General features: G+C 36.0%; 1 protein-coding gene and 1 non-coding gene across 3 annotated transcripts in view; both read right to left on the reverse strand.

Annotated features, from left to right (window-relative positions):
- Positions 1-79: 79 nt before the first annotated feature.
- Positions 80-12,661, reverse strand: part of LOC113233191 (exocyst complex component 2) — a 21,640-nt gene continuing 9,058 nt past the window's right edge. The window contains exons 4-17 of one of the 2 annotated variants that reach the window (XM_026468226.1): positions 11,038-11,149; positions 10,629-10,788; positions 9,823-10,037; positions 9,154-9,269; positions 7,921-8,045; positions 6,508-6,692; positions 6,164-6,349; positions 3,839-3,991; positions 3,431-3,625; positions 2,318-2,496; positions 1,742-1,973; positions 930-1,117; positions 584-643; positions 80-301 (exon numbers count right to left, since the gene is read on the reverse strand). In XM_026468226.1, the coding sequence (XP_026324011.1) occupies positions 217-301; positions 584-643; positions 930-1,117; positions 1,742-1,973; positions 2,318-2,496; positions 3,431-3,625; positions 3,839-3,991; positions 6,164-6,349; positions 6,508-6,692; positions 7,921-8,045; positions 9,154-9,269; positions 9,823-10,037; positions 10,629-10,788; positions 11,038-11,149 (2,191 nt within the window). In that variant the 3' untranslated portion in view covers positions 80-216. Of the gene's footprint in view, positions 302-583; positions 644-929; positions 1,118-1,741; positions 1,974-2,317; positions 2,497-3,430; positions 3,626-3,838; positions 3,992-6,163; positions 6,350-6,507; positions 6,693-7,908; positions 8,046-9,153; positions 9,270-9,822; positions 10,038-10,628; positions 10,789-11,037; positions 11,150-12,661 lie in introns of both variants that reach the window. The other variant, XM_026468225.1, reaches the window with a different exon arrangement.
- On the reverse strand, positions 1,359-1,497 carry LOC113233459. Its single transcript, XR_003310701.1, has one exon. It is a non-coding gene; the product is annotated as a U4 spliceosomal RNA (small nuclear RNA).

Here is a 12,661-nt window from a genome sequence, read left to right on the forward strand (position 1 = left end):
TGTAACTTCAGTTAGTTACAAGCAACCGGCAACTAGAAACGAATACTCTATTTTCATATATTTAATATGAAATCGACAAAGTCGCCAGTTGCGACAACCGGACACAGTCGCCAGTTGCGGCAGACGGACACTGTCACCGGTTGCTTGTATCTTGCGTACGACACACGTTTGTGCGACTTCCAAAACGTAAAAACATGTATCTTACACCTTAAGTTATCATACTGTCTCCATGTTGCAATTAAGGCTCCCTAGTTGAAGTTCCATGCGTTTCTTGAAACCTTGAATTAATTCGTCCATCCTGCTGTAAAAGACAAAAAGAATTGTCTTTGAAAATATTTGGATGGTGAAATTAAACCTGGGAACTCAACATGAAAATAACCTTTGGACATTCGTATTAAAAAAAATTAAAAGATAAAATTAAATAAAATTAAGTATTGTTGTACTGAACTGTTGCTATTGTACCCTACTATAAATAATTGGTTGTCTCGTGCCATATTCGATGTCTCGTGCATACATTTTGTATAATAATAACTTATGATATTCAAAAGCTATATGGTGCTTTACAGGAATATGGCGTACATACTTTTTATCTTCTTCAGTTTCTAGTGGCGGAATTCCAGCCAATGCCTCCATCAAGTAGTTTCTAAAATAAAAAGGATTCACAGATACATACACTTTATCGTTTTTATTTTGTTATAAAGGAATTATGTAATTTTCTACAATGGTTTGTAATCTATGTTTTTTGCATGTCAAATAAAATCTTTTTTATTTTTACGTTTAATTACTATAGCTAATAAAAAAAAAACTATTAATTTAGCTTTACGCCTTCATTTTCAAAATTAGGTGGATCTTCGGGGTTTTGCATTTGTGTTTGATTAAAAAATGTATATGAATAAACAAATATATAATTAAATGCAATAAATACTAACTCAGCTTTCCTAGTAAGATGCTCAGCGCAGGCAAATCTGAGCAGAGTGTACTCAAGCCGTGCCTGCAGCGCCGCAGAGCGCGTGGTTGCGACAGGCGCGCAAGCTGCCAGCCGAGCCAACTCCTCGCACACCGTCTCGCAGATGTCGCGGACGTAGCGAGATGATGCTGCACCGCAGATGCTATCCACCTAATAACATTCGTATACGTTTATTAACACATATAGTACTACAATAAATAATTTATGGAAAAAACGGTATAAACGTGGACCAATTTTTGGTCCATAATACAAAACAAAACAATTAATGATTTAACATAACCCAACATATACACATATTATATAGGGAATGAGAAATATGCCATAATAATAAATGAACTTAATCTTAATTACGGAAGTGTTCCTTCAACTTTCGAATAAGAAGCATAATTAGGCCTTGAAGGCCTCGCAAAAATTGCCATAGCGGACGGTATTTCACGTCCACACGGCGGGGTATTGGTAAAGTTTTCAACTAGCAATAATCGCACCTCGGATTAACCTCATCGGTTACGATATTGCCTCTGCGCAAAGTTAAACTTTCATTAAAACCTCCGCGAATGTCATGTTCCCGAATTAACAAACTGCTTGCGCGTTTCAACTCGATGCTAATGCCATCTAGCGGATATTTTTGGTACTAAATACATGTAGCATAGCGCTTTGGTAGCATTTCGCTCGGACGTTAAACTTCATTTATTACTTTATTTGTAAGTCAATGTTTATTACCATTGAATTTTGCAATATTTTTATTACATTCGAAAATATACTGAAATAATATACCTCAGCATGTACCGCAATCAGGTTATTGATAATCTCATAAACGTAAGGACGTGCGTCGTCCACTGGTGTCTCAACATCGGTTTTATGCCTCCCCATGTACATGCTGGGCTCAATCGTGCCAACCAATGGGTCGCCCTTGTGTTCCAAATAAGTCTCGGCAATAGTAGTCTCCAGGGTGCTGAGTGCATCTTTGGTAACTTGAATAGGTTGTGTTGGTTTTGGCAGACTGAAACTGGAAATAAAAAATATATTCTGTATCACTTTATGTGTTAATGGCAGATTTCTGACGTCCAAAAACATGTATGTGGTCGATGGCAGACATATTTTTAATCAGTAGTATTATAATTCATAATATGGGGTTATTTTCAATGAACCTATTTTTTAATCTATTCTCGTGGGAATCGCGTAATCTGGTTAACAATTTGTTTGGTTCTATTTCGATTTCTATTTCCTTAATGGGGGGCACAAGGCTTGGGCCAGTGTCAGTTTTGGATTTGTTTGGTTAACATCCCAGGACGGGGTATTAGATTGTCACAAGTATAACCGTTTTAGTTTTACTTCGTGCATATTACATACTTGTCAAATACAGCTGTCACGTTGCTAAGAGTGCGTCGCCTCGTATACTGCGCGTTGGCGCCGGTCATAAGTAATCGCTGCTGCCAGTTGCGGCCGCCCGGGCCTCTCATGCTGCCTGCCGCTCCGTCCTCCAGTCGCTGGTCCAACGCTACTGACAGGCTCGTGTTGTTGAAGTCGGCCTGGAAGCACCGAAATATGCGTAATGCTGTACAGGCTGATTGATGATCCTAACAAAGTGCTTGTAATGTAACAGCTCGGATTAGAGAATTACATCATCCGTGAGTTACACGTACAGGACGGTATACAACATGCATAATATTAAGCGTGAAACACACACAGAGCGGGTGCGGGTCGAGCGCGTGTAAGGGGGTCTACTATCTTTCTCCGTCTGACATCCAAATATGTCAAATAAGTAATATTTAACCAAATTAAACCCCCCCAGGTCGGGAGCGCGGCGAGTCTAACTACGTGTATTTAGGGCGTGTCGTGCTCCCGAGCCGACACGCACCTGACCCGCATCCGCTCTCTGTGTGTTTCACGCTTTAATGTTACAAACTTGGAACATTCCTTCCTTTGGAACAATCCTTACCTTTTGTTGGATCGAAATTTATTAAGAAAAAATGTCATGTTCTCGTATGTATCGAAAAATACAGAATAACATTGTATTGTTAAAATTGTATAGAATCCTTGTAATCCCCGACATTTACCTTAATCCAATAAAAGGTCCAAAGTAATGGAATTCAGGATTGAAATATCAGGACAGAAACCTATAAAATTTAAAATAGTAATAAGTGCACATGAAATTGTTATTTTTTAATATATGTTTAAAAGTGATAGAGATTTTTTACAAAGCTTTTATTTAAGCAAAGGGTTTAGGCTCAATTTACTTTAACGGAATGGAAGCGAATTATTGTAACTAATATATAATAAAGTTTATGTCAATTGTGTAACGTACAAACTGGTAGCGAGCCAAAAAACTTTCAAAGAATTCTCGCGCACTCTCGGGTATTCCCAGAACTACAATATTGTAGCAATGTAAGTTAAGCATAATTCATTATTTCCGCGATCTTCCATATTGCAAAGTGGTATCTTGCACATTATCGTTTAGCTCACCTCATCATCATGTTGCAAGGCGAGGTCCCGAAGCACAGCGACAAAGGCGAGCAGTATCTGCTGCGTGTGTTTGAGTAACTGTGCGGCCGGTTCGCTACCATCAGCCAGTAACGCGCTCTCGCGACGACCACTTGTTAATACGCACTTGTGGATCGAAGATAACGCCTCGTTCATGTATGTCTCTAGCAGATGGGGCTAGAAATATCGATAATTCACATTCGTTGTAGTTTTCAAGTAGAAATCTTTTACAGAGAATATTTATATACCTATCTTATAAGTGGTGTTTGTGCACGAATTTAAATAAGTTAAAAAATTGTAATGAAATAAAATAATTAAAGGACGTCAATTTTAGGTAGACAGCAAACATGGGTGCAAATCTGTCGATGAATCATTGAAAAAAATACTAACAAGTATGGTGATGGCGCCGTAGTCAGAGAATTGCTCGACCTTCCACGTCTCTGCATCAGCGAGCCCTTTAACCCGACGCAAAGCTCGTTGGAGGAACACCACCATGCCGTGCACGCGGTATTCGAATATCACCTTTTCTACTATACTCAGTGGCTGAAAAAAATAAACAAAAATATATATGCAGGTAAACCTGTATATGTAGCTAAACATATGTTAAACCAACTGTAAAGGTGGACAAGTTACGTTTGATTCGAATATGGTGGCGCAAACATGTCTTATCAATCTTCGGAATTGTGAAACAATAAAAATAATGAAGATGTCTAAATCTACAATGACGGCATTTGTAATCAACAAATCTTTACGAAACACCAGCAAAGTTGTTTTCTGAACTAAGATCACTTGTATTTTGAAAGGACTGCAAAGCTGAATTGCAATGACTCGTATTATGATAGTATCTTAGAATTATTTTATACTACCGGCCACCGGTACTATATCATTGAAGGCAGTCATTGACTTACAAATAAATGGACGACGGGTCTAATACAAAAACTACGAAAAAAATGTCCCACGTCAACCTATTTAAACGTAGTGACATGTAAAGGAATATAAAAAGCTAAAACGTTGAATTTAAATTGTAATGTCATGGCAGCACTGCCTAATTTTGCTTGCAACAATTGAAAGGCGCAAATAAACACCATATTCAGCTTCTACTGGAAACTTACCAAAATGCACCATATGTAGCTTCTAGTGAAAACTCTTGAACATAGGTATAATAGAGTAGCCTTTATTATTTATAAATAAATTTTATACGTAAATGTTGAATTTTATACAATGCCATTTATTACAAGCTAGAGTGTCTGACTTTTTTTCTCGAGTTTCGAAAATTCTCGTACCCGATTTCTCGAGTTACTCGAGAATTTTTTTAAAAACCGTAAAAAATCAGCTCAAGTAACTATAAAACTAACTGAATTTTTCGAAAGTTGTTTTGGCCTGGGTGTTCTGAGTTATGCCCCGGAATAAATTCCATCGTTCTTGGTCCGAGGTTCGATTCCCAGTAGAACCAATTTGGGAAATGAACTTTTGTAAATTGGTTCTGCTCTGGGATTCTGTTGCTCTGATGCTCATGGGGAGTATATACCTCTGTACAGTTCCCTAGTTTCAAACCAGGTCATTGTCTTACAATAGAATACCAAGACCAAAACCATTTAGAAAAGTTAATTTGTTAAATTGATCCTACCGGTATCGAACCCGGGAACTTCTCATCCAGTGCCCACAGTGCAAACCGTTAGGCTATCAAGGTTGTTACTATTGGTATTATTATGCAATGTTTTTGTTCACTCATTGATGTAATCACATACCAAAGCTTTAATATTATGGTCTTTTATCAAGCTTGCATCAGCTCTGGTTTCCTTTCTTTTCTTACCATTTTCTTAACCCGTTCATGCATAGTACTGAAATTATACTGCGCTCAAAAACGTCACCACTTTTCTATATGCCGTAGTGCTTTTAATAATAATAATTATAATAACGCACACACTCAACATTGCCCCGTATTAGGGAAACCCTAGTCCGGGTGCCATGGACACACATATAGACAACCACAAATTACACCCAAACTCACGTGAGAAATAAATGTACGCCATACACATATTTCTCCCGAAAAACCTAAAATAATACTTTCGGGATTATGGAAATTCATGCAAACCTTATTTCGAGCAAATGTATTTTCGGTCTTCTGATTCGTAACCCCGAGCCGTAGAAAGAGTACAACAATATTTGAAAGTATTACAAACATGTACTAAAAATATTTTAATAATAACATTACAAAAAAGCGACTCTATGACATGTTTGTTCTAAATATTTCAAACGCTTGTGTTTCAAACAATTGAAATTGACGTGAAGGGTCTCATTCAGTCTTTTACGCAAGCAATGAGTCGGAAAGAGACAGTTAGCTATTTGATTATTTTGATTGCTTTTGTAATTTATATTTACGATTAATTTAATAATTAAAATAAAAAATTAAATACTATATATACTAGTCCATAAAATAACACTTTTAAATGATAACTATGATAACACAATGTAGTACTTACTGAAAATATGGTATACCACCCTGTTTTTTCACTTTAGTTGAGTAATTTTTACAAGGTTTTACTACACAATACGGCATTATTGACAAGCGCGCTGTCAGTCGAACAAACGAAGACTAAAGCGTGATTGACGCTCTGTATACGATTTTAACGCCCTGTAAGTTCGGACACTTTTTAGCGCGGACCCGACGTCCATTTATTTGTAAGTCAATGAAGCCATTCGTATGTATTATACCTGCGAAGGCAAGTCAAGTTTAAGCAACGAATCATAAGCCTCGCGCAGATGTCGCAGGTTAGCGAGCAGACGCGTGCGCAGCACATCCACCGGTAGAGCCCCTCCTCCGGCCACACTCCCCCCGCCGCTTAGCAGACACTCGCGCATATGCTCGCTAAAGACCTCCACGGCTGCTATTATCATTTCCTGTAAAGCAGGTAAAGGTCCAAAAAGGAGCTGCAATAGTTTGTAATACTTTATAGTTAGATAATTAATATCTAACAAAAAGAAAACAAATATTTTAAAATCAGTATAATAACATTCGGAAATTCCTTGATTCCCATTAATCAGACTTGGAATATTACCTTAAGATTAGAATGTCGCTGCGGTGCGGTGGGCTCTCCGCCGAGCTCGCCCGCGAAATATCTCCTCGCAAGGGGCCACAGCGCGTTCAGTTCCGAAGCCAAGGCTCCACACGCCGCCCCACACCACGCTGCTCGTGTCATACTCCATGGCCCTTCGTTTTCACTTTCCTTTTGTTTGCGCTTGCCTGCAATAATTCGGTTCGTATCATAAGATTTTTTTTTATAATATCTATTAAAAAAATCAGAGTAAGTGGAAATGCTTATTTTAATCGTCTAACTAATGCACTCATATTCATAGCTTTTTAGACATTTTCTATTGCAGAACGCCTCCATACACTCTATATATTGCACCTCCGACGAAATAATGACTTACGTTATTTTATTACATTACAAAAATTTACAGAAAACTTGTTGAAAGTTATATTTTTTGTTTTTAGGGCTACTGAGTGAGTACATTTGAAAAACTCGTAAAAGTCATACTATAACAAACTTTGCTCCCTCTATGTAATAATGAAATACATCCTTATATTATCCTTATAAGAAACTGAGTGAATCATCACTAAAAAAAAACTAGTCCATTTTATTCATTTTTATGGACAACTCAAGCTTGACCAAAATTGACTATGCCAAAATTGTTTTCACAAAAAGACTTCATGGTTCCTCCTAAGACAGTTTCTCTGTATCTCTTATGATGTCGAATTTTCTCATACTGTCCTAGTTAAAACAACACACTGTATATCGCACATTAAAACCAAATACTGTCGTAACTCAAAAATAATGGAATTGAGAAAACATGATTTGAAAATAAAAAAATATAATAATAATCTTATTGGGATAAATGAGATTATTTTTGTTTATACATAACAACTAGATATCCACTAAACGGGAATATAAATTTATTGGTTCCATTTGGTAGTTATTTGAACTTTCAAATTCCGCCATTTTTAGTTACAACTATATTTGTACATGTGCGATATAATTATGAAACAATTTTTTCTGCGATCTGAGTTAAGCCGGGTTTTCACCATGTGAGTCCTCTTGGACACAAAGTAGCTTGTAAACAAAAGATCCAACACGTCCGAGTGCGCTCGGATCACATGTTTACACGTGTAGCATCCGAATGGACGGGGTCCGAGAGTAGTCGTATAGTGAAAACCCGGCTTTAATGCACAAACAATGTTTTTATTTTATTACTGTATCTGTTGTTACAATAAAGTATATTAAACTGAGGGCCGTATTCTAGAACTCTACTCAATGCTCAAGTCAGGATTTGAGTATGGTTTAAGGCACTCGAAATCATACTCAAGTCCCTGCCATTAGGGTCGTATTTCCAGTACTTGTGTTTCCAGTGCAATCCTGACTTGAGCATCGAATAGAGTTCTAGAATACGACCCTGAATACCTTTCTCATTACTTTCTTGTTCCTCTTTCTGCTTAAAGTGATCCTTGACCTTGTTCATGAGGCCCATGAGGTAGTCTTTGCGGCTCGTGATCGCAATCCACGCCGCGTCGCCTTCCCAGTTTAGGCTTATTAATAACCTAAAAATTATAATGTGAATCATTAAGTACAAAATCGTACAATTACACGTATACATTATCGCATATAATTAACGGCGGTAGCACTCTCTAAATGTGCGGAACCCGCTTGGGTGTTAGCGCCCCCTACTATTTCTAAGCAAGCATCGCTGTGATCCTGACTGAAGTGAAGGGAGTGTAAGCACAAAAACAGGCAAAAAATACTTAAGATGTTATGTATATGTCAAAAATATCGCAAAGCTTTATAACTGAATGGTACTATTTTCAGTGACCATCATTATGACTGGTCGCCTGTGGAGTCTGGCACTGTGCGTGTATTCAAAAATTGATACCTATTTGCTACCTTTTCTAAATAATTGCTACCTTTGATAAACTCTGAGAAATTTAAAAAAATAATTGACCGGCCATTCTGATATCAGGATGGCAGGTCGGCACTTTGTTCAGCACAAAGGGAGTAGATTTTCCAGAAGTATGTACTACCAATAATTGCTACCTATTTGCTACTTTCAATAATTAAAGGTATACGATTCTTATCTACATTAGTTAAAAAAATATAAGCGACTGAAAATTTTACGATGCGCCTGACTAAATTAAAAAAGCAAAAGTTTTTAGTAATCTATTGCCATAATATAAAGGACAGGCGTTGGCACTTCTTCGTAAAATTTTCAATAGTTCATATTTTTTTAAACTAATGTAGATAGGAAGGTATACCTTTAATTGGTGAAAGTGGCAAATAGCAATTATTGGTAATACATACTTCTGGAAAATCTGCTCCCTTCACGCTGAACAAAGTGGTGACCAGCCATCCTGATATCAGAATGGCAGGTCAATTATTTTATTAAATTGCTCAGAGTATATCACAGGTAGCAATCATTTAGAAAAGGTAGAAAATAGTAGCAAATAGTTTGCAATTCTTGAATAGACACTCAGTGCCAGACGCCACAGGCGACCAGCCATCATGACGTTCACCTATTTTCATCAAACTAGCCTTCTTGTTGTTAGATTTCAAATGTAATATACAATTATAAGTAGTCGCAGACAAAATATTATTCCACCCTATCAAATCTGTAAAATGTCTGATGTGTACACATTGATAGGTACTTTAATTTACCTAATGTATTTTGTTTGTTCTTGGACATTGATGGGCATCGTTTTCATTCTAGTGTGTAACTTCTCCTTCAAATCCTCTATCTTCTTATCGATTTCAGCTAGAATTTTCTGGAACAGCTGCAAAGCACAATATTTTAAGAATAAGATACTGTACCCGTACAAATGACATGCCAGTAATGTTATTAAACGTTACAACACAAATTCAGAATCAAAGAGAAAGAACAAATCATTAAGCATTTCATACATGAGCAGCCAAAGATTGCCAATAGAACCAATAGTCTTAAGTAGCAGTACAGCTCCTTGTAAAAAGTTCGTCCGGATTCATCTCCTAGTTTGCCACTCTTAGAGGTGGAACATTTTCTTCAAATTTAAATGTGACCCATACCGAGGTACTATCTTTCCAACAAAAAAAAAAGAGTTATCGCATAACATACATACAAAAAAAATACAGTCCAATTGAGAATCTCCTTCTTTATTTGAAGTCGGTTAAAAAAGAACCGATTCAGGAAAATTCTTTCTTAATACATTCAGTCTAGACAATCTAAGGTAACTGCTTATTTATCAAGGTAATTAGTATGGTAGTCTGGGAACGTAGTAGACATCTGATTTATTTATTGAAATGTAAAATAATGTATTACATCTCACAAGAACTAAACACATAAGTAAGTACCTTAACATCTGTGTTTCCAAACAAATTTTTCACTCTAGTATAATCATTCACAACAAGGTCATATTCTTTCTTCCTGATATTCTTGTCTATGGACGCTGGTAGTTGGAAGAGGAACTTGTGTCTTGTGAGCAAGGAAAGTGCCTCACGGGTTTTATCCGCGTTCTCCTTCCGCGACAAAATTTCGGAGAAGAGAGAATCTGCTAGTGTTATAGATTCTGAAACAGCAAAGTTAAGAGAATATAATTATACCTATTGGTAAATTAGAAAGTCACATATCACCGAAACTGCCTTCCATTTTTTATCCAGCAAGCCGACAAGTATGTGGCTGGCTCTAGGATAATTATTTATTCATACAGAACCCGGGACTCCTGCGTGGCCATTGGACCACGGAGGCAGCAGAGCATTTAATTATTACTGATAAAAATTACTAACTTACTTCTGTAGAATGATATTGTACTGTTAGTTTTAACATGGTGCGTAAATTGGCTCTTGTCTATATTTAGACATCCTTGGTGGGGAGGCAGTTAGTTTAGTGTACTCGTAGTTATTTGTGGATGTTGCTCTGGATATAATAATAATATCCATATAGAAATACTTTATTTTATGTGTACTGTTTAGTAATCTGCTGTGAATAGGCAATCTTAAGACATCATTGCAAGTGAAACACACAGCGCTGTGAAACACTTCGCCATTTTGCTGAACTACAGAGATTTTCATCTCCCACTACTATTAGCTGTTACTAAACTCTGCGTAACGTAGTTTTGCTAAGGTTTTTTTTTAGATAACTGGTATTATATCCAATATACCTTCAATAGCTGCCTGTAAACTAGGCAAAGGCTCCTTGCCATTCTTCCGCTGGTCTTCTTCGAACATATTCTTAAGCAGCACCAATCTGTCCAGTTGATCCATTACAGCACCTGTGTTTGCCTTGAGGAAACTAAGTTGCCCTTCCTTTTGACTTTCCACCTTATTCAGAAATATTATGTTTAGAATTACATTACAAAATGCGCATGTGTTATAAAATATAAACCATAGTTGGTCATAATCTCTAGCCTAGTGCTAGGGATTATGCCAAGCCTAGTGCAACTTAAGTATGCATTTGCATATATATCTTTCATTGGTATATACATCTTGAAAAAATATAGATCACAATTTTGATCAAAATAACAGAGTTCTACATAGCCTCTTCGAATTTTTATTGCCAAATTACTTTACCTTCCTCTGTAGAAAGACCATGCCAGCTCTTAGGTCTTCAAAGGAGGTATTGCTGTGGTGCTCCAGGAGATACCAACCAGGTTGAAAGTTCTCATCAGACAGCTTGCCTGACCTATACATAAATGTATAAATTTAAAATATAGATCAAAATTAGCAATTAAATTAATGTACTATGTATAATGTATTAATAATAAAGGTGGTCAAAATTACAAGATTTCTTCAAATTGGTCTAGCAAGTACGCTATCAATACACTTTTGTGATCTTATTGGAAGCTCATTTATTGTTTTTGTTAAAAACGTTGGGTGTGGATATCTGCAGTCTTGGAATAGTCATTTTTGACTACGTCACAAGGACTATACAGTTTCCCATGTATTACTGGAAACGGTATAGTCCCTGCGACGCACTATGGGAACCTTGACTCCTTTTCATATCATAAATCTATAACTTCCGTGTTTTTGATGATATCTACCTGGTTTTTTTTCTGGGTATACCTAAATAGATATTCTCTTAAATAATATACACTTTATAAGTCAAATTTTATTTATTATAGTTATAAAAAATTAAGGAATAAAAAAGTATTAATTTCTTAGATTTAACCATGCATGTTCTTATAAATTTATAGATTAATAAGATGAAGTACCTACTTTAAATATCAAGAATACATAAAAACATAGCTTAGTAGTCACTCAGGAGCTCTTTTGCTTCATCAAGAAGTTCCAAATATTTATTGTTGTAAGGTTTTCTCACGCTTGTAATGTATGGCTCAGAGGTATACAAAAGTGTGTGTATAACGTCTTCGTTGGTGGCTGCCCTCGAACATTTTCTTGCATGATGAAGTCTGAACTGCTTGTAGTCTTTGTTTCGTGACTCTTGACTCTTGTCATATGCGTTTTTTGACGGTACGGGCAGAAAATTCCGAAAAATAGAAACTCTTAATGTACGAAATTAAAATTAATAAAAAGTTTACTGCATATTTTACGAAATTAAAACATGTTCCGCACTGACACCGCAAGAAATTTTTGTTTGCCATCTAAGTATATCATATTTCTTACAAAATAACACAAAAAATAGAACTTCGGCAAGCTTCGGCAACTGTCATATCTCAAAGTCAAAGATTAGAAAAAGAAAATACTACATATGATGTTTATATATTTTTGTTTAAATAATGTTGTGCTAAATTACACATTGTTTATATCTGAAAGTAAAGTACACATTCCAAGCTTTCTAAAATGGGGTAAAACTTATATGATTTCTATTGTTTTCATACTAGAAAATCATATCGAAGAAATAAAAGTTACAAAGTTGTTTTTGTATTTGTTTTATTCCTTATCTTCAAATGATTTCAACTGTGCCATACGAATGGTTAGAGATTTGAATCTTATTTATAATAATAGAGTAACTATTCAGCTACAATAGGGAATCGGAAAATTTTTTAGAAAGTGTCTAGAATTAACTAAAATAGATATGTACAGCCATGAAAAATAATATTTTATTAAAATAAAGCTTAATAGTCTCTAAAATGTGCTAAAACTATGTTAAAATTTAAATAGAAACAAATTGGCGCGCAAACGTAACTAAATGTCAAATTGAACGCGTGACGTCATTTGTAGGTAAACAAGCTAC

Source organism: Hyposmocoma kahamanoa, unplaced genomic scaffold, assembly GCF_003589595.1.
Source record: "Hyposmocoma kahamanoa isolate Upper Pololo Valley unplaced genomic scaffold, ASM358959v1 78, whole genome shotgun sequence".
In the NCBI taxonomy this organism is placed as follows: domain Eukaryota; kingdom Metazoa; phylum Arthropoda; class Insecta; order Lepidoptera; family Cosmopterigidae; genus Hyposmocoma; species Hyposmocoma kahamanoa.